General features: G+C 38.2%; 3 protein-coding genes, 1 long non-coding RNA gene and 1 other non-coding gene across 8 annotated transcripts; 3 read left to right on the top strand and 2 right to left on the bottom strand.

Moving 5' to 3' along the window:
* The first annotated feature begins 3047 nt into the window (after positions 1-3047).
* LOC112200747 (probable serine/threonine-protein kinase At1g54610) lies at positions 3048-7375 on the top strand. The gene is made up of 7 exons (XM_024341754.2): positions 3048-3694; positions 4018-4302; positions 4422-4739; positions 4939-5166; positions 5335-5435; positions 5851-5968; positions 6778-7375. Exons 1-7 carry the CDS (start codon positions 3347-3349, stop codon positions 7072-7074), a joined length of 1695 nt encoding a protein of 564 aa, XP_024197522.1. The 5' UTR covers positions 3048-3346; the 3' UTR covers positions 7075-7375.
* A 2149-nt stretch (positions 7376-9524) lies between these two features.
* LOC121052943 lies at positions 9525-11819 on the bottom strand. Of its 2 annotated transcripts, XR_005810327.1 has the most exons (3): positions 11224-11819; positions 10368-10686; positions 9525-10238 (listed from the first exon to the last, which is right to left on the bottom strand). It is a non-coding gene; the product is annotated as an uncharacterized LOC121052943 (long non-coding RNA). The 2 variants fall into 2 exon arrangements; XR_005810326.1 differs by having other exon boundaries at positions 10368-11809.
* On the top strand, positions 11349-11443 carry LOC112201226. Its single transcript, XR_002936680.1, has one exon. It is a non-coding gene; the product is annotated as a U11 spliceosomal RNA (small nuclear RNA).
* A 1186-nt stretch (positions 11820-13005) lies between the features above and the next one.
* Positions 13006-15471, top strand: LOC112200763 (inactive beta-amylase 9). Its single transcript, XM_024341772.2, has 3 exons — positions 13006-13377; positions 13837-14319; positions 14422-15471. The coding sequence occupies exons 1-3, from the start codon at positions 13153-13155 to the stop codon at positions 15304-15306; spliced, it is 1593 nt and encodes a 530-aa protein (XP_024197540.1). The 5' UTR covers positions 13006-13152; the 3' UTR covers positions 15307-15471.
* A 1804-nt stretch (positions 15472-17275) lies between these two features.
* LOC112200764 (tubby-like F-box protein 3) lies at positions 17276-20307 on the bottom strand. Of its 3 annotated transcripts, none has more exons than XM_024341775.2 (6): positions 19819-20307; positions 19183-19270; positions 18823-18952; positions 18561-18740; positions 17886-18382; positions 17276-17633 (listed from the first exon to the last, which is right to left on the bottom strand). In XM_024341775.2, the coding sequence occupies exons 1-5, from the start codon at positions 20125-20127 to the stop codon at positions 17899-17901; spliced, it is 1191 nt and encodes a 396-aa protein (XP_024197543.1). In that variant the 5' UTR covers positions 20128-20307; the 3' UTR covers positions 17276-17633; positions 17886-17898. The 3 variants fall into 3 exon arrangements, with proteins under 3 accessions (XP_024197543.1, XP_024197542.1, XP_024197544.1); XM_024341774.2 differs by having other exon boundaries at positions 17276-17639; positions 19819-20306; XM_024341776.2 differs by having other exon boundaries at positions 17276-17639; positions 17886-18367; positions 19819-20305.
* Positions 20308-24251: the final 3944 nt, after the last annotated feature.

Below are 24251 nucleotides of genomic sequence, written 5' to 3'. Positions count from 1 at the left end.
GTTGTGGGCGGCTACGACCATGAAGATTGGGGTGATGGGTTTGTCCTTTGGATGTCGTATCCGGAAGAAGTCTCAAATGCGGTGGACTAGCTGGGGTCGGTCGGTTTCTAGCAGTGTGAGGTCGAACACATTGGTGGCTTGGTGTGTAGTGGTGGTGATCAGCGTGGTGGTGGCGCCTCATCCGAATTGTTCCGAATTGTTTTATTTTGATGATGCGCTTTTTGGGTATGTCGAAAGAAGTAGAGGGATGACGGTGGTTGGTCTTATGGTGACAACTAGAGGTGGCAAATGGGCCTCTAAGCACGGGCCCGGCACGGCTCAAGCCCGTTAGTGGCCCGGCACGACCCGAGCACGTTATAATAACGGGTCGGGCTAGGCCTAAGAATATTGGCCCATTGGCCCGGCCCGGCACGGCCCAAGCACGACATATTGTGGGCCGGCCCGTTACAAACACAAAATTTCATTTTGTTTTTAAAAATATTAAAAAACTATAATGATGAGATTTGAATATGAGACATTTTTATTTAAAATCTCATGACAATTCCACCAATGCTTTCTTTTATATTGTCAAAATAATGAAACAAAACATTATATCCTTGTTTTGACATAAGTATTTTTTCTAAATATTAAATATATGTTTATTAATAAAGACTAATCTCATAATAATACAACTATAGAATGAAGGAAAGAATAATAGATATTAAATCTTCATTATATTAATAAAGATTAATCTCACAATAATATACTAAAAACAATATATTTTGAGTTTTTTTTTTCTTTCTTTCTTATAGTGGAATATAAAAAATTATTAGAAATCTAATCTAAAAAAGCTAAGATTAAGAAAAACGTTGTAGAACTTAATTTATTTTAATTTTCTAAATAGTTAAATAAAATTAATTTTTATTTGTTCAAATTAAGATTTTAAAATCGTGCTTTATAGTGGGTAGGCACGAGCACGGCCCGTTATTGACCCAGCACGAGCACGGCCCGACAAGATATGGGCTCGGGCCATGGGCTTGGCCGGACTTAATGTTTAAGTAAATGGATCGGCACGAGCCCGACACGAAGCACGACTAGGTCCGCTGGCCCGGCCCGGCCCGTTTGCCACCTCTAGTGACAACTTTCTATGAGGATGCCAATACTATGGTTTAACTTAGGGTTTTGGCTAGTTAAGCCTCTTGGGCTTCCAATTAGGAGGCGGACCCCGAGTATGGATGGTGATGGTGGACATGGCAGTTCTGGGTCCAAAAGTTTTATTTTATTTTAATTTAATTTTGATCATTCAACCTTCTTTCTTTGAGAGAATGGCTAGCAAAGAATGCAGAAGTTTCGCTATCAATTTTTTTTGTCATCTTTGGCGCTTTTAGGTTTGTTTGTATGGGTTTAGTCCAAAATGATGGGTGTGATGTCTAGTATACCTTATGTATGGGTGTGCTTGGTATTGTACTCTTAAGTCATAACTTTTTTTTATTATCTTTTAGGAGCGGGTAATTATTATATTGTTTGCTGAATTACATAATGGATGACTTTTTCAACTAAAAAAAAAAAATTAATGTATTAGAAAAAAGTCTAGATGGTGTGACTGCGTAAGAAAATTTTGCTGAGTCATAGTTAGATCTAACTCTAATGGTGAAAATAATTATTTTTTATCATTAAATCTAGATCTAAAGATGATTGAGTATAATTTCATCATCCAATTACTAAACAAGTGAATAACCGGAATAGGACTCAGTACCTACCATAAACAACTTTATATCCTTTGAAATGGAATTTGTTATACTGATCGATAAGGCTACATCTCTCTCTCTCTATCACACACACACAATATGTGGGCGACAAATTGATTATGAATTAAATCCATAATACTGCCTTGTAGCATATACTTGTTCTTTTGTTGCTTAATAACAAATGATGGACATAATAATGACTCATGCAGCACCCACATTTCCATGCAAAAGGGTATCAAGTGTCTGTCAAAGAAGTGAATGTGCAACAGTCCAAACTATAGAAGGTATTGATGTTGATTATAAATACCGATAAGGAAAAATTATTACCTTGAATCTTCATGTCTATAATTATTTAGTTTAGTAGTATAAGCCGTTTTTTATAAGCAATCAGTTGTTATATTACATAAATAATATAAGTAAATAAAAACTTTACAGTAGTCTATGAGTCTTTTTTTTTTTTTGGACAAAAGACATCATTTCAAGCATAAATATTTAGTCAACCATTAATAATGTTCTTATACAATTTTTCATATTGTAAATTGGCATCAAATATACAAGTAACTATCCATTAAATATAGGTGGTCCAAAATCCAAATTGTTGAATCCCAATTGGGTCCTAAAATCAAAGACATAAAATGCACGAGGACAAACTTCACAGATTTACTAGAATCAAGAAGACTAGTGAGCTTTTTGGACCCTAGCTTTCTTCATCGGCTCCCTCTCCCAAACAATTTAGCACCGGGTACTCATAATTCTAGTGATTAAATCATGAAAGGCATGCATACTACCACATGGTAGTGATGCTACGATTCCATCCCGCAAGTGTCAATTCAATTTAAATTCTATTTCTTTATTTTTTAAACATTTTTTTAGTTATAATTTAACCTGCAATTTAATTTCGTTCATAAAATTTATCGGTTTTCAATTTCAAAGAGATGAGTCTCTTACCTCAAACACAGATTCTGTTTGACCAATGCAAAAAAGAACAACATCCATTTATGTTCTGACGAAGAAGAAAATAGTTGACAAATGGAAAGACACGGTTTCTCCCCCCCACCACATCCAATCCGAACACCACCGCTGCTTCACATGACATTCTCCGACGTGGCCGCCGCCCATTCGCCAAAACCCAACTCCAGTCCCTGCCAAACACACAGCCAAGCCCAATCATCCAGTAGTCACAGTCACAGTCACAGACACACACACAGAGAAGAAAGAGAAAAAAGAGTCAAAATTCACAGAAAGAAAAAGAAACACCCCAAAAATTTCCTATCATTCTCTTTGAAACTCAGAAGAAAAAGGGAAGTAAAAAAAAAAACAGAAACACCCATTATTTTTAACTGTAGTGATAGTTGCAGTGGTGGGAAGTAGTAGCTGTAGCAAAGCTCGAGTCTTTTTTTTTTTTTTGGAGTGATGCCCACAAATTGTGGCTTCAGAAATCATTGCTGTTGTTCACTTTTGTCTCCAAAAAGCCAAGCCCCTCTTCTTCCTCTTCATCAAAAGCCCCATTCTTTCTTTGAGCTTCATTCTTACTTACTAGGGTTTTGGTTTTCTTCTCCTCCTCCTGCTCTGCTACGCTGACAATGCAGCCGCAAATGGAGAAGACTCGTCGATGACTGATGGGCTGCGTTTTCGGCAAAGACGCGGCGGCGGCTGCGGCGGCGGCGGTGGAGAAGGAGGTCGGGGAGGGTAGGGTTTCGAAGAAGGCGGCGGCGGAGGTGAGCGGCAGCAGCGGCGGAGAGGTGAGTGAGGAGGTGAGGAATGGGGAGGAGGGGGAGAGGAGGACGAGGCCGAAAGGCGAGCGGCGGCGATCTTCGAGGCCGAATCCGAGGAACAGTAATCCGCCGAAGCATTTGCAGGGGGAGCAGGTCGCCGCCGGGTGGCCGTCGTGGCTCTCCGCCGTCGCCGGCGAGGCTATTAATGGCTGGACGCCGCGCCGCGCCGACACGTTCGAGAAGCTCGATAAGGTGATGATGCTTTTGCTTTGCTTTGCTTTGCTTTGTTCTTGTGTAGAAATGTAATGCTTTTGGTGATTTTTTTTGGTGCTTCTTCTTGACTTGGTTGAGAGAATGTGAGGGAGGCATAAATGGAATGTGTGAGGTTAGAATAGGGATGCAAAAGTTGGGAGTCTTTTTCTGTGTTTAAGATTTGGTTTTCTAACTATAGCAATTTAGTCAAATTGGGTAAGATTCAGATATGAAAATGCATTGCTTCCGACTTTTGAGTAGAGATTCTTCAGTTATTTCTTTTATCAAGTTTAGTTCTGATTGTGCTTGTGAATCCTGATCAGATTGGGCAAGGTACATACAGTAATGTGTACAAAGCTAGGGATACTTTGACGGGGAAGATTGTTGCGCTAAAGAAGGTTCGGTTTGATAATTTGGAGCCTGAGAGTGTAAAGTTCATGGCCAGAGAGATTCTCATCCTACGACGTTTGGATCATCCGAATGTTATAAAGTTGGAAGGTTTAGTCACGTCGAGGATGTCATGTAGTTTGTACCTTGTATTTGAATATATGGAGCATGATTTGGCTGGACTTGCTGCAAGCCCTGCAATCAAGTTCACAGAGCCTCAGGTACGGCAAAACTCACTTTTCGTGGTTTCATTGTGTTCATATGACATAGTTATCTAAAAACTTTACCTTTCGCCGGAAAAGTGAGCCAGTTTTCATTATTTGTTATGGAAATATGGCAGGTTAAATGCTATATGCACCAGTTATTATCGGGTCTTGAACACTGTCACAACCGCAATGTGCTTCATCGTGACATTAAAGGGTCCAATCTTCTTATTGACAATGGTGGAATCTTAAAGATTGCTGATTTTGGATTGGCTTCGTTCTTTGATCCTAATCACAAGCAACCAATGACTAGTAGAGTAGTTACTCTATGGTATCGACCCCCAGAGCTTCTCCTTGGTGCCACTGATTATGGTGTAGGTGTGGACCTCTGGAGTGCTGGCTGCATTTTAGCTGAGTTGTTGGCTGGGAAGCCAATCATGCCTGGTCGCACAGAAGTGAGTTCTTAAAACTTCTGCTTATTCACTCAGTTTCCTTTTCTGCAGTGTGTTCGATTTGTCACTCGCAAATTCTTTGGTCAGGCAATGCTAAATGCTTCTATATATATGGATCTATAATTCTTGGTGTTTCTGAGTAGGTTTATGTTTACAGAATAGATGTTTCCAGTCCTGTTAATCCGTCTCTTGCTTGAAATAGGTGGAGCAGTTACACAAGATATTCAAGTTATGTGGCTCCCCTTCGGAAGAATATTGGAAAAAGTCAAAGTTGCCACATGCAACCATTTTTAAACCTCAGCAATCATACAAAAGATGCATTGCAGAAACCTTTAAAGACTTTCCACCATCGTCATTGCCACTGATTGACACCCTCCTTTCAATTGATCCAGCTCAACGTCAGACTGCCACTGCTGCATTGAGGAATGAAGTGAGATTTTATTTCCACTATATTGTTCCTGTTATGACAGTTTCTGATGTTAATATAATAGTTTATCATACAAACTCTTCTTTCTACTTTATTTTTATTTTTTATTTTTTATATTCTTCCAATTTGTATATTTTGAATTATGTTGTGTAATGGCAATGTCTTTTGCAGTTTTTCACAACCAAACCTTATGCTTGTGATCCTTCTAGCCTCCCAAAATATCCACCCAGCAAAGAAATGGATGCTAAGCTACGGGATGAAGAAGCTAGAAGGTTGATGACTGCCATTAATCACTTGTTGTTCATCTGATTAAAGTTAGATTCACACGTCACACCTTCCATGAATATGAACTGTTACTGTTTATTTAGCTCCCATTGCATAAGCTTAATATGTAGAGAATCGTCTGAACTAAAATTGCAGTACCTTGAGTTTCCGCATATACTGTTGTTTTAAAGCTCTTGGTTTGCATATTTTATATGGTTAAATTTTGAGATTTATCATCTCAGTGATGTTATTGTTTTCACCTTCTTTTTTATTTTTATTTTATTTTTTTAATCAGGTAGTTAATCTTTTATTAGTTGTCAGTCATTTCCATTACCTATTGTTTTGATTGACCTCCCTCCAAATAAATAGAATGAATTAGATTGAGAGCTGAAATCCAACCTAAAATGAGTTTCATGATTGCAGATTGAGAGCTGCTGGAAAATCTAATGCAGATGGTGTAAGGAGATCTCGGCCACGTGATCGAGCTGTTAGGGGAATTCCTGTTCCGGAAGCCAATGCTGAGCTTCAAGCCAATCTTGATGTATGTCATTCGAGCTGCAGCCTTAATCAACTGATTGTTTTATTAGGTTTAAGAGTTCACATAAATGGTAGCCATGTTAGTCTTTATAATCGAATTAAGTTCATGAGCAGTAATTCTTTTCAACGGTAGCTCATCTATTCTATTATTAACAAGTAAAAAATGTCAATGTTAAAATGGCTGGAAGGAACCCTTGCCATTATTATTGACTAGGTAAAATTAGGAGTTCAGCCAAAGAGTACATGGATATCCATGTACAGCACTGCTGTATTCATATCCACTTGTGGTGCTAACCTACGTGGGGAGATAAGCTTTTATTTGCCTCCCCTCACGGGAAAACACTATGCACAGACACAAAGGCTCTGTTTGGGGTTGCGTTTAGATCAAGACTTAGAAGTGCTTTTCGAGTTGCAGAAGCACTATGAAAAAATCTGCTTTTAACAAAACTGCTTCCAGTGGAAATGCTATGCAACAACAGAACTTCTAGTGAAGCAATCCAAAATGGAGCCAAAATACTTCCAAAAGCGCACAAACACACATACACACATCTCTTAGCTTATCATCTCATTGATGGTTTTGGGTTGCAAATAAGATTTAGGCTTCTGATCTCAGTAAGGGATGGCATGCTTGCATAAATTATAGAACACTTTTGGTTGAGTCACAGAATGCAGGGCTAACATTGACTTCGTTCTTATGCCATATATGAGCCTTGCAATGCATGCTTTCTACTTTCATACTTGAAAACTAAAATCATTAGTTATTAACCAGCTCTTGGTGGATTTTCTTAATCTGAGTGTTTTCCTTTATTACAGAGGCGGCGTCTAATAACACATGCAAATGCAAAGAGCAAGAGCGAGAAGTTTCCTCCTCCACACCAAGATGGAACACTTGGCTATACTTTAGGTTCTTCAAATCACATTGATCCTGTTTTCGATCCCCCTGATGTTCCATTCAGTTCCACAAACTTCTCATATTCAAAAGAATCCATTCAAACTTGGTCTGGCCCCTTAATAGACCCTGCCGGAGTAGGGGCTCCAAGGAGAAAGAAACACTTATCAGGACAAATTCATTCACAGTCAAAGACCTCAAAAAGAGACCCAAAGAGATAAGGGTTCTGCTCGGATCACGTAGAGAAATGGCATTCAGAACAACTTTCTGTGATGTCGTGAAACAATCTATGAGGCTGCAAATGCTGCCAATTGATTCCGAACCGGGAAAGCCATTCAAATTGCATGGAGAGGTGATACATCTTTATATATCTTGTATTCAGTTTTCTTGTTTCGTTTCTAATATTTTTGTATAAGAGGCTTCTTTATATTGTATATTTTGTTTTTCATATTTATCTCTCTGCCTTTAAACACACTATTTTTAGTTCATTGTAATACTAATAAATTACCTTGGGAACTCCAATCTTGGTTTCAGTTCTTTCTCCAATTTTGTTATGCCGCAAGATCCGAGCTACATATTCCAGACTTGGCAAAAGAACTATTAAATTCGTCTGTCAGAGATTCTGGTTTTGGTTCTTATATTAGATAAAGTGTTTCCTAGTTCTTAAGGTGAAACATATACAATGACTGATCTATCCATCCCTTTACAGTGTTCTACAGCATATTCCTTGTGTTCAGCTAACTGCAGTTCTACAGCATATTCCTTGTGTTCAGCTGCAGTTCTAAATGTTCACCTAACTAATGTGGTTGAGAGAGGACATGTTTTTCTCAAGGGGCATGTATGTTCAACAAAGCAATAACAAGATGTCAAGCATTTTGACAAAGAAAATATTAAAGCCATGAATGCCATGATTGTCTAAGATTCTAAGAACATGACCATTTTGGACAGCACATTTTTCATTCTTTTTTATCTTAAAAAAAGTTGCATATGTCCATCTATTTCCCTTTTACCTTTTTACCTTGACCATTTCCATGAGTAGTTGGCCTGCTCCTCTTAGGCGGTCCGGAGACATCCATTTCAACCATCACTTCCTTAATTGCATAAATACCCTGCTGTGTCTGCAAAATGATTACTCTCCCTCATTTAATTTTTCCAAAATGATTTTTATTAGTCCATAGTCCAAAAGAGAGTTTCGATCTGTAGTCCCCAGTTTTGAGGTGGATCCAAGAAGTTTTGTGCGATGGAATGCCTATGCTTAGCCGGAGGCTGAAAGTTTTGTAGTGCTCAAGATTATTGGAACATCGAAGTTGGGAGCCCTTAGAATAGTTAAAGTAGCATGCTCCCTCGTTATCGCCTGGTTATAACGGTTTCCGACGTCAGAGTTTAATCCAGGTTGTTTGACAGTAAAAAAACAGCATAACTATGTCACCTGGTCATTGGCACCACCATCACCATACTTATTTATAATGATTCTTGGGGAGAAGACTTATATCTCAACGACTATGGCAGGACTAAATCGCCCCGCCTTCGTAATGCATGTTAACTACTGCCCTGATCCATATTACAAGAGAACAATGGAAATGCAAAAGGCAAAACTGACGATGTGACAAATGTTGGGACACCATTATTTTCAATACTAGGAACTGTATTCTTGTCTCATCTCCAAAAAGTCTTGCAACACCGCCCTTTGAAGAGATGGAAATATGAATTATGAATCAAGAAGCTAAACCAAATGGAGATGATTTTACCAAAAAAAAAACCAATGGAGATGATTCCTTGACATAATGCACCCACCCGCTCTAGGAGGAATAAAAAGACGGTGACAATGGGGACATAATATAATATAATTCATGCAGATCACAATTCAAAGCATGAAAGCATCCTAACATGTGCCCATAACAATTATAATGGATGAGGTTTCATTTTGGAAATTGATTGCCTTGAATGTTGGTGTGCATAGTTTGCTGAATGAGATGTCCAACTTAAAATCATGTCAACCAAGCATTATTTCTTTACCAAGCTTATTTCGTTCTCTCTTTTTTTTACCTGAATTGTGGCCATGATTCTAAGCAGTAAGAATTCAGGGTATACATGTATGCTGATTGCTAATTTACGGCGGTATTGTACTGTAGTAGAATGTATTTACCTCATGCTTAGGGTTAGAGTTCAAATTTCTACTACAATACTTTATAGTACGTTGAGAAGGATAACTAGAAGCCGAATGAAGTTTACCGAACATTGATTATGGTCTGGTTCACATCCTCGTCATATTAATTAGTTCTGTTTTCCTTGTAGAATAAGATCTTAGTTATTCACGTTTTCAGTTAATAGTTAACCTGAAATGTTGTATGAACGTAATCAAACCCAAAGTGAATCACATTAGTTCTATTTTTCTTTTAGAATTAGAGCAACAATTTAGTCATTCACGTTTTCAGTTAATAGCTAAACGTACTCATAACTTGGATGAATACTAATAAGACACGATTTCGACCTTTCAAAAAAAAAAAAAAAGACACGATTTCGGATCAGCATGAAATGTATGGACGTAATCAAAACCAAAGTGAATCACGTTAGTTCTATTTTCCTTCTAAAATTAGAGCAAGAATTTTCAGTTAATAGCTAAACATAATCATAAACTTAGATGAATACTAATGATACATGATTTCGGATCAGCATGAAAGTGTCAAATCTTTCTTTCCTGAAAGAATTCCTTGATTGGTCTAAGCTAATTAAGCTTAAGGTTTTGGGGAGTTTGAGTTGAACAAGACTCAAGCAAGTGGTTCAATCAGATTTCCTGAAGTTGGCATCTATAGAGATGGGCTACCCAAGTTTGCCGATTTCCCCCCCTCCGATAATTGCTTCCTATTCTATTTGTACACGCAAAGAATAAAGAAATTTGAGAAAAACCAATACATTTATTGGCACCTTTTGATTTCCATTATTTTAGAGCTAATACTATTTTGAAGTCTTTTCTATTAAACCTAATATCTGTAAGCTATCGATATCTCAAGTTCTCAGAAACAGCTCCTGAATTATTGTCTATAAGCTATCGATATCTCAAGTTTCCAAACTATCAAAATACACATCATTATGACAGCTTCAGCATCTCGATCGGTTTGTAAAGTATTCAAACACTACTTCAACTATGTAATGTGCTAGATACTTTACCGAAGTTTGTGTAATATTCATCGGGGCCATAGCTATTGACCTTATCCCGTCAGTGCTGGAAGCCTGAAACCACCCTCGATCAAGGCTATCAAGGTTCATATGCCCGCCACTTCAGAGTGAACTTAGCTATATATACTTAATGTTTCTGTTGGTGTCTCCGGGATTTGTCCAACATAATGCTATACCCGTTGGCAGGTACCAAGATAATTCCGTGACCCTGTCAAAGGAAATACACAATGTCAAGGGTATAAACTGTAACAGACGGTTTATGCCTCTCCGATGCTTAAGTAAGGTTATGTGTATAATTTGACAGAGTAATAGTATAGAGAAAGAAGTTATTACGTACCCATATGAAGGTGGTTGAGTTTGGCTTATATACTCATGGGAAAGAGATTTCCCATTTCTTCGACGTGGGATGCAGGTCCACAGGTTGCAGGCTAATATAGGCTTCTGGTGTGTACTTTGACTAGCCCTACTGGGTGGAGTAGAGACCTGTATCACCCGATGTGCCAACCATGGTGAGCACCGTCCAGTTGGGTGTCATTCCCGACCCATGGTCTGGCCTCTTAGGTGATCTTGCGGGGTTCTGGTGTAGTATAAAACCTTGTGACAGTGAAGTATTTTCTGGTATGTACACTTGATATCCTAGTTGAGATCAACGAACTCTTACCAAGACAAGGTGGTTCAGTAAACCTATGAACTCTTACTCGCTTATTATTGAAAAATGAAAGATATAATTAACCCCATAAATAAAGTAGCCGTTAATTGTCATGTTTAGGTAGTTTAATAGTTTCATTATTCCTTCTTACGAAAACAAAGGCTTCGTTACAACTTTTTTAAATCTTGAAACAACTAGCTAGATCGATCAACATGCTTTAGTAATCTCCAAAATAATACCATTATTTGAAAGAGAAGTAGGAATAATGCCATGAAGAGCTTGAGAAGCATGAGCAAAAGTACCAAATTAAATATGCTCGGAACAGGATCCCCAAAGAGTCTAAAAGCGTAGAAACTGACCCACTTTCGTAATAAGAACCTCTGAAATTGTAGAGGTAGAAGCTAGCCTTCAAGATCACTTGTAATCGAGCCTTTCAAGCTAGCGTAGATGAATTTTTCAAAGTTCATTATTGTTTTCGTGACTTCAAGATGAAATCAAGATGTTTTGAATAAACGTAGTGCAATGTGAAAAATGCACAACATACCTTGAGGAATACAAGATCGATCCATGCAAGTAGCCCAAAGGAAAAAAAAGCCTAATTAGGTCATTTTGCGCTCTTTTTCTTTCTTGCAAAACAAACAAATACCAAGCGATAATATTACTCAGCCAAAAAAGGGTCGGTTGGCTAAATATGCCACGCTCACCCTTGATTGGTAAGCGCAGTATGGATATCAAGACATATGGCCGACACAATTTTCCTATCGAAAACAAACAAAACCATGCAATAATATATGTTACTCAGCCAAAAAGACGATGATGATTCCAGATTCCTATTCCTCTCGAAATTTTCCTATCGACAAAGCCATCTCTTCAGGTTTGAGCACTGTGGGTCATGTGGACCTGCACTGGCCAATCAAGCTATCCAAGGCAGAGAGAGAAAAAACACTGATTTTTCGGATCGGAAGATACAACCAAAAACTGAGGTTTCGCCTAACCTGGACATGACTCAGCACACAGACATCGCTTTCGGATTATTTACCACGTCAGAGTTAGTTCAGACCCATCCAAAGCTCTATTCTTGTATCCAATCATTGTGTTTCTGATTCAAAACAATACGACCAAAAGGTCGTATGTGGTCTGTGGAAGTTGGCATGAGGTGGCTTCTTATAATTCCACACTGACTCCACGTCCTCCTTTCTCTAATCTCAAATCTCAAATCTCCATGTCCACAAATATATAAAAGATGTCACTGTTAAACAGCCGCCACAGTTATTAAATTCCTAATTAGTAAGGTATTGGAGTCGGATTAGGCAAAAAAACCTGAGTGCTTAGTTTTGATTTTATCACTTTATGGATATATAGTCTCCGTTATCCAATGTTGACTAGTATCCAACTCCAAATCACATATCCCAAAGTCAAGTTTAATCACCTCAAAAATTATTTGGTAAAAAAATGACTGAATTACGATGTTAAATTTATTTAACCAGCATTCAACAATGCATTTGAAGATATTTGAATTGGGAAGTTATGTTTATCTTTAAACTTTAAAAAGTAAAAGCAAATTGTACTATAGTATGAAACTTCTAATCCACATTTGGGTGCTTCAAACGATATTTTTTTGTTGTTTCTATAAAATTTAAACTAGAGGCATTGTTTGTGCACTTCGCCATAAAGATTTGTAATGCCTGTTTGTAAATAGGCGGGGCGTCAATTTCAATTATGTTTTCAATGTGACTAATATAACACTCAATAAATGTGACCTACATGAGATCGAGTATAATTACTCTCATTACTTATAAACCAAATCGAGTTAATCAAAAAATTATCCAAATAGTGAGGATGATGTCAGGCAACATTATAAATTCTGACATGAAACGACACCATTCATACAACGGATATAACAGAAAAAAACAAAAACCACCTCCCAACTATTTATTTCAATACGAATGGTAAGATTTTGACTCGAGACCTAACAATAAAAATCTTTTCTCAGTGAATAATTATAGTTATGGATAAGAGGCAAGTCTAAGTCTAAATGAGACAACACAAAATCTAGTTATAAACAACACAGCCTCCTATTAACAATCAATCGAGTCATCAAAGATACCCTTTGCTTTTAAGAATGAGTCATCAAAGACGCCTAAATAAAATTTGGATAAGGAAATTCACGATCACAAAACCCACTGTTTGGCTCTTAGAAAAATCAAAATTGTCAGTCGATACGTGGCGGGTTGTTTTGGACCCTCCACTTTGTTCTATATTCGCGCGTAAAAGCGCGTCCCCGGCCCTCAATCGTTTTCTATATAAAACCCTTCCTCTCCTCCCCCATTTTACCTCAAGCTCTTCAAAACTCATCTTCTCCTCTTCTCACAAAGCTCTCAAATTTTCTTTCAAAAACAAGAAGCAAATTCTGGGTTTGGGTTTTCTTACTTAATTGGGTTCTGGGTTGTGTAAAGTTTCGAGCTTTTGGGAAATGGAGGTTTCTGTGGTTCGAAGCTCTCAGGTGAAGATCGGAAGGGCTGAATTGGGGCGCAGGGAGTTGGGGTTTTGTAAATTGAGTGGTAATTTGAGGACCCAGATAAGCTTTGGTCAAAACACGAGCTGGAAAAATGGCCGGCTTCAGTTTACTCTCAGGGCTGTTCAGTCTGAATCGGTTCGACCCGTTAAAGCTTCGGGTCCTTCCAAAAGATCCAATTCGGTAACGACTCCTTCTTTTGTTCTAGTTATAATTATATTTAGAGACAGTAGTAGCAACTTGCAAGTAGAAAACGGAAGGAAATGAAAAGCATGCGAATTGTGACCGTTCAGTTTATGTTTGAAGTTGTTTTCTGTGAGATTTTGATGAATCTGATTGTCATAAAAATAAAACCCAATTGATACATGAAAGAATTAAAAGGGGTTTTGAAAAACAAGAAGATTTTGATGTTTGGTAAGTTGTTAATTCTAGAAGCTCTTTTAGAATCTGTTTTTTTTTTTTTTTTTAGGGGCTAATTTCATGCTTTGAGTTTGTAAACACCTTATCTATAGAATTCATCCTCTGTATTTTGTTAAATATGTACAGCTGCAAAGCACTTAGTTAAATTTAGCCAGTTTGTTTCTAGGCTTAGTTACTTGTCTTGACTGAGACTGACTCGGTTTTCTTGCTTGGTCTTTTCAGAATGACGGGTTAAGACTATTTGTTGGGTTGCCCCTGGATGCAGTTTCAGACTGCAATTCAGTGAAGCATGCCCGAGCAATTGCGGTTGGACTAGTGGCTCTGAAGCTATTGGGAGTGACAGGCGTGGAGCTTCCTGTCTGGTGGGGAATTGTTGAGAAAGAAGCCATGGGGAAGTATGAGTGGTCAGCCTACCATTCTCTAGCAGAGATGGTTCAGAAAGCCGGTCTTGAGCTTCATGTGTCACTCTGCTTCCACGCTTCTAAACAACCGAAGATCTCACTCCCCGATTGGGTGTCTTGCTTAGGGGAGTCCCAACCTGGTATGTTTTTCAAAGACAGGTCAGGGCAGCAGTTCAAGGAGTGTTTATCACTGGCTGTTGATGAGCTTCCTGTTCTTAATGGAAAGACTCCGATTCAAGTTTACCATGATTTCTGCGAAAGCTTTAAAGCTTCGTTCTCGCCTTTCCTTGGTTCCACAATCACGGTAAGCATTCCTGAGTTTTTGAAGTCTAAAATGAAACAATAGTCATCTCAGGTTTAGCATGCGTACTGAACGTTCAATAATTCCTGTTTTGCTAAATTTCAGGGCGTCTCAGTGAGCCTAGGACCAGATGGTGAGCTTCGGTATCCTTCTCATCACCAGTCAGTCAAACGTAGCAAAATTCCCGGGGTTGGCGAATTCCAATGTTTTGATGAAAACATGCTCAGTGCTCTTAAACAACATGCTGAGGCAACCGGAAATCCTTTATGGGGTCTTGGCGGTCCCCATGATGCTCCGAGCTATGACCAGTCACCGGACTCAAACACTTTCTTCAAGGACCATGGGGGATCATGGGAGTCACCATATGGTGATTTCTTCCTGTCCTGGTACTCAAACCAGCTAATCTCTCATGGAGATCGGATCCTTTCCCTTGCTTCTTCAACTTTTGGTGACACAGAAGTCACAGTATATGGCAAAGTCCCTCTAATGCACTCTTGGTACAAAACAAGGTCTCACCCATCCGAGTTGACATCTGGGTTTTATAATACATCTTCTCGAGATGGTTATGAAGCAGTTGCAGATATGTTTGCAACAAACTCCTGCAAAATGATATTGCCGGGACTGGACTTATCAGACGTACATCAACTACATGAATCCCGTTCTAGTCCCGAGTCATTACTATCACAAATTAGAACAGCGTGCAAAAAGCACGGAATTGAAATTTCTGGTCAAAACTCATCAATTTCGGGAGCTCCAGGAGGCTTTCAACAGATAAAGAAGAACTTGTTAGGAGAGAATAAAATAGACTTGTTCACTTACCAGAGAATGGGAGCTTATTTCTTCTCACCTGAGCATTTTCCTTCATTTTCTGGATTTGTCCGAAGCCTTAATCAAGTGGAATTGCAGTCAGATGATCTAGCTTCTGACGAAGAAGCTACTGAATCTATTCATGTCAACTCAGAATCAGGAATCCACATGCAAGCCGCTTAGTATGAATTAGAATTGTACTCGTGTAAATATAAACTTGTGTTCTGTACTTGTATCTGAAGTGTGTGGTAAAATTGTATAAGCCTTGGCATACAAGAATTGTACGCTGAACCAAATACTTTGGTCATTCGAGAATCGAGATGTTTAAACTTGCCCCTATTTTCTTAAGTGATTGATCAATATTCTTAACCAGCAATCTTGTGATCATGCGCTGAACCAAGAGACTGGTCATTTGAGATATTTAAGCTTGCCCTTTCTCAAGTGCTTGAAGCCTTGAACTACCTTGTATGCTTTATTCAGAAAGAGTTTTTCTTCTCCGGATATTATTTCAAGTACATAAACAACTGTCAAAAAGAAGGAACTAAATCTGACCCTGGGGTTATCAAAACTCGTGAAGTAGTAGCATACAGGTCAAAGAGCATGCAAAGTGTGCCCTTGGGTTAGTTGAAAGTGCGTAAGGAAGGCCAGGAAACTAGTTTAACACCTTCAAATGAAACCCAAGATTAAGTTTTGAAGAAAAATCATATGGGGAAGCAACCTAGTTAAAAGCCAAGTACTCGTCCAGAAAGCTTGTAATATATTATATGCCTTTGGGTTTTGCATATATAATGTACATCAGCATCTCATAACCCAGCACTCCAAACAAGTTCATGGGGCGGATCCACTTGAGAGGCTGGTTGGGCTACAGCCTAACCCAAAATCCTTAGAATATTTTACTTACTATTAGTGTTAGTCACCATGAATGTAGGTTTGGTTTAGTTGGCAGGTTACATTGTTGTTTTGCTTCTTCCGCCACTGGAGGCGAGCTGCATCATATGACAAAATGTGAAGCAAGGAGGAAGGCGGGTTTCAACAGCCTTGTTGCTTTGTCTGCTGGACCAAGTCCACCTAATTAATATGGCGGAAAGATACTGTGAACCATCGGTGCTACTGCTCAGTCCACCAAAGAGTGGGGTTTTGATAGATCGATGTAATCAGATGAGTACCATTACAAAAGACTGCCGTGAATGGCTAATGCTTCTGCTGCGGTAGAAGAGTTGGCATGCAGAACTTTGCAGAACCAGCTAGGAGATGGCAAGAAGAGTCACGAGCCAAAGCAGCAATAAGGTTACCACATCCAAGGGAGGAGGTACACCAAGCTGTGTCAGTATTAATCTTGATCAAGCCTACCGGAGGAGGAATCAAATCGGAAGGGAGGGAGCTTAGCGTTTAAGACACTGAACAGTGCAGGATTTAGACTGAAGATGGAAATAAAATCCTTGAGCAGCAAGGAATGCTTTGGAAGCTACCAGAGAGGGATTAGGCTCTGGATGGTCGAACGCTCGAAGACAACGTTTTTCCAGAAGTGTCAAAAACATAAATTTCACTTGACAAAGCATCCATCGGGATCAGTCCCAGACTCGGTTACAACCTTTCAAATATCCAAACAAGCAAACTACTCGAGAGGATAGAGTGAACTAAGCAGAACCAGTCCGGAGCAAGTAAAGAAGATATGCTCGAGATGTTGAGAGCAGAGAGGGCAGATATCACATCAGGTCTTCGCACCATGAGAAATATCTGAACAATTCAAGGTTCAGTGGAGTTGGGGTTGGTACTAGAAGTGGAAGCTTTGCTATCTAGCAGCAAGCTTCTTGGCTTTTTTCTTCGCTATTTGGTTTCATGTTAGCATTTGCTTTTCCTTGGTTAACTGAAGTTGAAGAGCAGAATTTCTCTGTTGTTGTGCTTTGATGTAGCTTCTGGTATTTGTAACGGTAAAACTAGCGTCTTTGGAAGATTGACTAAAAGACAGTAATGCATCATCTATCTCTTATATATATATATATATATATATATATATATATATATATATATATATATATATATCGATGTGCTATTTACTAAAAGGAAAAGAAGAAAAATACAAGCAAGAGAATAGGACTATTGAAATATTTTGGAAAATTTCATCAACTGCAGTTAGGGCGAAGTCAGATTGAGCCAGCATCCTCATTGAGAAAATGAACAAGTAGGAATTCATTTGATGATTAAACAACCTATAATACTCTGACTAAAACCAACTGAAATTTGATATGGCGTCAAATAGCAAAACAATAGCATGCTTTTATAGGAACACTCGCTATATACATTAACAAATGAAATATACATATGGGGATGACAAAGAACCAAAGCTCTCCAACATTCGGTTCCAGTGGTCTTTCCATGACTTGAACAAAGTCATGATCCCGGAAGGTTTGAAGCTTCTGACCATGCCCTCTGCATAAGAAGTCCAGTAGCAATCACCTTCCGAAAACAGTCTCATTGACTTCAATCTCCTAAATGATTTTCAAACCTTGCTGCTCCTAGACCAGTAGGAAAATATAGGATTCATCATAATCATGTAAAGAGATATTGACGTGTACACCACCATCACCAAGTAAATTTACTTATACATCAAAGCAGAAATATCAACATACAGATTCTGGAACTGTTCATGACATTTAGTAATAATAGTGCTCATTTATGTCAACTCAACAATTTCTTCTGTTCACTACTTCTGATTACTTAGATTCAGGAATAATTAACTTCCAAAAGACTAAATATCATACCTGTTGAGATGTATTATTCACAAGCGATCTTGGTGTCAAAGCTGCTGAGGCAGATTGAAAATGCCTGGAATGCTGATATTGGGTACCTGTAATCCATGGTAAACAAATCCTTGCCCACTTTCCCAAATTGGAGGACAATCTTCTCGTGCTCTGGCCCAGCCGGTCCATTTTCAGGAGAAACCACCAACTGAAAGTTTTTCACTGAAGCAACTGTTACTCGTCCATGAAAGTTTAAACACCAACACTGGAGTTGTTCATGCCACCTTGGAGCTTTGTTTCTTAACACGATCACCCCATCTTTTGGTTTGGCCGAAGGCCCTAGGAAACTTTCCATGCGAGTTGATTTCGAACGGAAAAATGGAAGGGACGGAAAGAACTCGGCAGTACTACTTGAAAACTCTGCCTGTGTGGGTGCTACACCTCCAGGTTGAATCGCAGAGGCAGGAATGCCATCCATGGTGCATTGCATTCTCCTTGGACCCCTGCTTGTACGAACTCTGAATTTTTTAATTTCTTCAGTTAATTGTAAAAGCAAATACACCCCATCTACCATACCGAAAAGAATATTTGTTGTGACGATTGTGAAAAAGCAACCGTCCATGCAGATAGAACTAAAAAGATTACTCTTATAAGTTCATTTCCAAAGGTAACTTGTCGTGCAAAGAGAAGTGTTACCTGGAACCCAACATATTTAGTTCATATGAAATGTGAGCCACTGGATAGTTGCCAGCAGGGACCCTAGGTGAAACTTGTTTCAAATTCACTAGCCTAGTGGATCGACTTTTTGTAAACTTGGCTCCCACATCAGTTGGCTGCCCATCAAAGATCGTGAACTTGGTTCCTAAAAAATTTGACCTTGAGGAAGAAAAAGGGAAAATGAGTTAAACAGGACCTCATAGGGCAAAAACACAAAAAAAATGTATATCCAATGGTATACCTCAGTTTTCCAATATAGTTGCTGCTGCCCTTTGACATTTCATCACCATTTAGTGAGATAATATAGTCTGTGCAGGTGGGGCGTTTATACTTGCGAGCAGCAAGTAGGAACTTTCCCTCATCAGTTAATGCTGCCATGGACACAAGACAGATAATAAGTTAAAATCAATACAGCTCAAAAGAAAGCAAGAGAGTAGGACCACTATATACAGAAAGTGACAGCATTATCTTGATAGCACAATCAATACCTAAACGACCTAAGGAGATGGAAAGGCCAGATCTTTCAAAAACAACCAAAAAGCTACCTATTATTCACAATGCACTACAATGATGCTTTTGTTTTCGATTAGCAAATGCTCACCATGGGTCAAACCGAGGTAAAGATAATATGTCTGGGTCGAGCGGTTCCTTTTTATAAAGCACCGTAGCAGTTCATCCCTTGGACCAGGCTGCAACCACCAACATCAAAATTCATAAACAACACAAAAACTTGAAAAAACCAGAGATTTTCCAGTCAGAGATTATCACTCAAAAACGTAGTTTCAAGCTCAGAACAAGATTCCGAATTCCCTTCCCTGTACTATTAATCCAATTCACACTACTACCCATACGGAACCTAATAACTTGGCTAAGAAACACTATCTTGAACTCTTGATCATAGAAGGCGAAAACCAAATGGGAATTATCACAGATAAAAGCTGTCTATTGAAATGGGCAAGCAAGTTCCTTAGTAAAGATTACAAATTTAAACTAAAAGCATCCTAACCAAGCAAGAACCACTACAACCCCATCATTTTGTGTAAATTGCAATGCAGTGAGATCAAAACACACACTTGTACTACTTCCAAACAGATTCACAAGGCACCCAAATACAACGAAATCAATACCAAATCGAATTTATAATGACCTCAATCAACTATTAAAAAAAATTAAAAATCTTTTTCATCATAGAATGATTTCCATAGCGATTGAAACCAAACAAAGAGAAAACCAGGACCTGCTTGACGGAGATGGGAAAGGTGAGCTTTCCGGAGAGCTCAGGCGATTTAACGATCTCTTTCGTCAGCAGCCTCCAGCTCCGGCAGACTCCGGCGCAGGCGACGACGCTCTTCCGCGGCGGCCAGGCGGCCTCAGAAGCCTCAATTCTCATCAAAACCTCCCTGAGAAGCTCCTGAGGCATCTGTGCCCAGCAGCTCTGCTTCACCGAGTCGCCCACCTCCGGCGCCGCCGCCGCCGCCGACCGGTCCTGAACCACCCGCTGCGACCGGGAAAACCTCATGTCCTGGATTAAGCTCCGTATTGACATCTCTCTCTCTCTCTCTCTCTCTCTCTCTCTCTCTCTCTTCAATTCAATCAAAAACACAAAAAAGTTTGAAAATTTAAGAAGAAGTTTATCCTTTTGGGTTTTTGGGAAATTTAACAAGAAGATGAAGAAGAAGAAGAAGAAGGAAGAGTGAGGGAGTAGTAGAAAGAATATATTGTCTCTTTCCTCTTTTCTTTCCTTTCCTTTCCTTTCCTTTCATTTCACAACAAACAAAAGCATGTTACTTTATTTACTGTTTACCAAAAGTGGTGGTTGAAAAGTGAAAACACTGCTAAATATACATGAAAAATAATAATAAAATAAAAGACAATTTGCTTTTAAAGCAGCCAGAATCAAATCTGCAGAATTAAAAAATAAAAAACGTGATTTTATTTTGATTTTTTTCTTTGTCTGAATACAATAATGTTCATTTGGTCAGTTACTGGCTAATAATTATTTTTAAGTTGAGTTATTTTATATTTCACCATTAGATTTACGTTTAACGGTGATTGAATATAATTGTCATGTTCGATTACTGATTAGGTGAACGCCACTGGACCTGAATAAGCTGATTTAGTCAACTTTTTCATCTTTTTTTCATAGAACAAGTTATCATACAGGTGACTTAGGGTGATAATTGAAGCAAATGCATGTATATTCTATAATGTGAGATTAAATATTAATAATTTTTTTAGCTTAAAAAAATGTACCATTTGACATGGAAATATGGTATAGAACTCCTTGTATTGGGAGTTTAGTGGTAGGTAGGGGTTTCACAATCTAATAACAATTCCCGAATCTAACCCAAAAATTCAATCGAATATGGTTGGTTAATGCATTATGTATGGGATTGATCTTTTAATTAGCATATCCAACACGAATTTCAGTTCATGGTATATTATTTTTGTCTTAATTAAAAATTCTATAGATGAGTTCATTTTTTATTCAAAAAAAATCTATAGATGAGATTAGTCGGTATAGACATTTAATAGTAAGTAAATTGTTATTACGAATTATGCTCTCGACTTTGTTCTCTCTGTTTCTCTCAAGCTACCGCTAGTAAATTCCTTAAGTTTTTGCTAGTAGCAGTTTCTTCTTTAATTCTCAGGGCAAGTACTTGAGGTAGTGACCTACTTTGGTGGGTGCTGGAGGAACTGGTAGATTACTTGGTGCACTACATAACACATCGTCTGGGATAAGAAAAGAGATGAAGTCCTTGTATGAGCAGATCTATATCCTCAAAGTAAGACGTGTTTTGGAGGGAAGTGTCAGCATTTCATAAATGGTTCAACCTGACATCGATCCACAGACTTGGAGATATTTAATCCTACTAAGAAGAGCTTGTGGATGAAGTAATGCTCGTACAATTCGGGATTGTATTTGGATATTTCATTTGAAAATGCCAAGTACCATGAATGGCAAAAAAGATTGCAAGGTTGATCGATATCTCATCTCATAAGATTTTAGACTAAAAGAAATCAACCCTTCAAAAGAATAGGAATCACTCGTTTGATGCAAAACAACAAACACAATTTCTGGCTAAACTAATGCCCCAAGTTTGAGAACCAAAACCAATACAAGAGAGAGTACCTAAGCAATAGGACATCTATTCACTAAGTGACAATAGAGCATGAAGGTTCTTTTTTTAATTTTATTTTTATCCTAATTAAGTCTAAATTTGCCACTTTTTGACCAATATCTTATGGTCCTAATCCTATAATCCTAATCCTATATCAATTATTAATGATGCCGCTGGTGTTTTCTGAAAATCCAATCCAATCCAAAATGCAAGAAATTATAAAAAACAACATCAAATCAAATTAGTATTACATGTTGTTAGTAAGGTCCTTTCACACATGGGCAAAGTCTTCCTAGTCTCAATCGATGGACCGACGGAGCCACGGAGGAGGAGAAAATTTGCCGTCTAATTAAGGGCATCTTTAACAGTTGTTGACCTTCACTTCCGGTTAGGTAAGTCCGTAACGGCAATCCAAAATTACGAAAAGCGGCCTTCCTGTCCGTCTGTTTATGTCATATACGAAGGCGTATATTCCCTTATCCTCTCCATTCTTGTCTCCACTGCAGAGTTTATATGAAGCTCCATGTTCAATACGATGATAAGTATGACGATCTTTGTTTTTAGTAGAAAATGATTATCTGCTTCGTGGGCTCTTTGGTGTAGTTCTAGTAGACAAGAAAGGTTTATAGTTCTAGTTGTTCCAAAAAGATGGAGCAGCTGCACGTTCACTTGAGATTCCAGATTCGAATTCCTCATTCTACAATATGAGGAATTCATGAGTTAAGTTTTGTGATTATGATAATTGCTATTTGAGAGATGAGGCAAAAAAAGAGTGTCATCTTTTAGGGTTTAGGATAGTTTTAGGGTTTAGTTAGACAAAAGTGTTGAATAACTATATTTTCGATATACAAAAATTAGAATTCAAAGTTCAAACTCACTAGCTAGGTGTGGGAATATAAAATAAAAGATAAGTAAACAAAAGTCTAGGACAACTATATTTTCGATATAAGCAGTAGATCAATATATACCAACAAAAGTACGAACGAATCCAGACTTGCTCGGTGCGAGTACCCCAAGTGAAAATTCTGTCTAGAATCTACAGAAGGCAGTGAGTGTCCCACTCCAATAATCATGTTCTATCTGTTCTTTTCCTCTCTCGCATACTTAGACGGCAAGCATGCTACAAAGACTATGAGGATGATGCCAATTGCCAAAGTCCAAATGAAAGCAAGTTTAGCACAAAACACATGATTTAACTTGGTTAAAGTAATAAGGTAGAGGAAAGCTTTCTCACCTGTAGTCACATTGCCACCTATAAAATGGTTTAAGATAAGACGTACGTTTTGGCCTGACGGCAAAACCTGATCAAGAACAGAATTGACCTGGCTCACTCACTGCCTCCGGAACTTTGAAAAGGGATGAGGTTTTAGTATTTAGTTCTGTTCCCAAAAGCAACATGAAAGCCACAACCAACAATGATTATTATTGCTGCAACAACTCAAAACCTTCCAGCTTTTCCATTCATTTGCTTCACAAAAAGTGAAAGCACATACTCAATTGGTAAGGATTAGGAAAGTGATGCTTTGAAATATTTATAATGGCACTGTTTCTAAAGGAAGATGAGTGCCAGCCTTACTAATCACATGAACAATATGATATTCCCAGGCATCCCACACCTACACCAGCCTTGACTCATCTTTAACTCCCATTGAGATTTCTGAGGAAAATAAAATGCATAAAAGCTATACCTATAAAGTTATAATCTATAAAGACTACTCAATGAAGATTTGTAACTCTTGTTTTTTTTAAAAAAAAATTTAAAAAAAAAAAAAAGAGGAAAGGAAAGCATCTATGTAAAGAGACCCAATAATAAGATATCAATAACAGCTCCTAGGACATTCCCTACTTCATGATATGCAGACAAGCTTTCACTCCTAGAGTGACTCTGTTATGTGCATAGCGTTTAGGGTTTAGGAGTGCACAGTACTTGTCACAATGCAATGCACAGTTTTGCATTGACAAATATTTTAATTGAAAAGAGAGAGCAAATTGTTCATTGAAAATAAAAGACTAGGATATATAGGCATTCCTAGCACACTAACAAGAAGCTGTCCAAGTCTATTGCTTTCAAACATTAGTTTTGTGCGGCTTGCTGTCACACATTAGTCTCGTGCCATTGTCTCATTGCATGAATGCTAAAAGAAAGTTGGAAACCTACCAGGTCCTATACAGAACTCCCACTTAATTTCACATTGAATTGGAGCAATATGTCCCCATCTATACCAACTTTGGATAGCCACAAGAGAAAATGATGTAGTTTCTAGCAGATACTTGCATACTGGAGGAGTTGCTAATGACCCATGACATCAAATAACATACATGATTGACATCACATATTTGTCTAAATAAGAAATCAATCTATCTCAAATCCTAATTGATTGTTTATTGGTATTGTTGCCAATGCAATCACTAGTTCACTACTACTATTTATATTATCATTACCATTTCTACTACTACCACCAATTAGTAATAATACATAATCAGAAAAGCAAAAGCAATATTGCTACCCATGAGTATTAGACTTATTAAGTTGTTATTGTTATTACTC

The sequence above is a fragment of the Rosa chinensis genome, chromosome 4 (genome assembly GCF_002994745.2).
Source record: "Rosa chinensis cultivar Old Blush chromosome 4, RchiOBHm-V2, whole genome shotgun sequence".
Classification (NCBI taxonomy): domain Eukaryota; kingdom Viridiplantae; phylum Streptophyta; class Magnoliopsida; order Rosales; family Rosaceae; genus Rosa; species Rosa chinensis.
The sequence above is the reverse complement of the archived record's forward strand: the minus strand, read 5'-3'. Positions and strand labels throughout refer to the sequence as shown.

Coding starts and splice junctions, on each gene's coding strand:
- LOC112200747 (XM_024341754.2), top strand. CDS start 3,347: ATGGGCTGCGTTTTCGGCAAAGACGCGGCGGCGGCTGCGGCGGCGGCG. Junction 4,740..4,938: donor TCATGCCTGGTCGCACAGAA/GTGAGTTCTTAA, acceptor TGCTTGAAATAG/GTGGAGCAGTTACACAAGAT. Junction 5,969..6,777: donor AGCTTCAAGCCAATCTTGAT/GTATGTCATTCG, acceptor CCTTTATTACAG/AGGCGGCGTCTAATAACACA.
- LOC112200763 (XM_024341772.2), top strand. CDS start 13,153: ATGGAGGTTTCTGTGGTTCGAAGCTCTCAGGTGAAGATCGGAAGGGCT. Junction 13,378..13,836: donor CTTCCAAAAGATCCAATTCG/GTAACGACTCCT, acceptor TGGTCTTTTCAG/AATGACGGGTTAAGACTATT. Junction 14,320..14,421: donor TCCTTGGTTCCACAATCACG/GTAAGCATTCCT, acceptor GCTAAATTTCAG/GGCGTCTCAGTGAGCCTAGG.
- LOC112200764 (XM_024341775.2), bottom strand. CDS start 20,127: ATGTCAATACGGAGCTTAATCCAGGACATGAGGTTTTCCCGGTCGCAG. Junction 18,953..19,182: donor TTACCTCGGTTTGACCCATG/GTGAGCATTTGC, acceptor TGTCCATGGCAG/CATTAACTGATGAGGGAAAG. Junction 18,741..18,822: donor AACTATATTGGAAAACTGAG/GTATACCATTGG, acceptor TTCTTCCTCAAG/GTCAAATTTTTTAGGAACCA.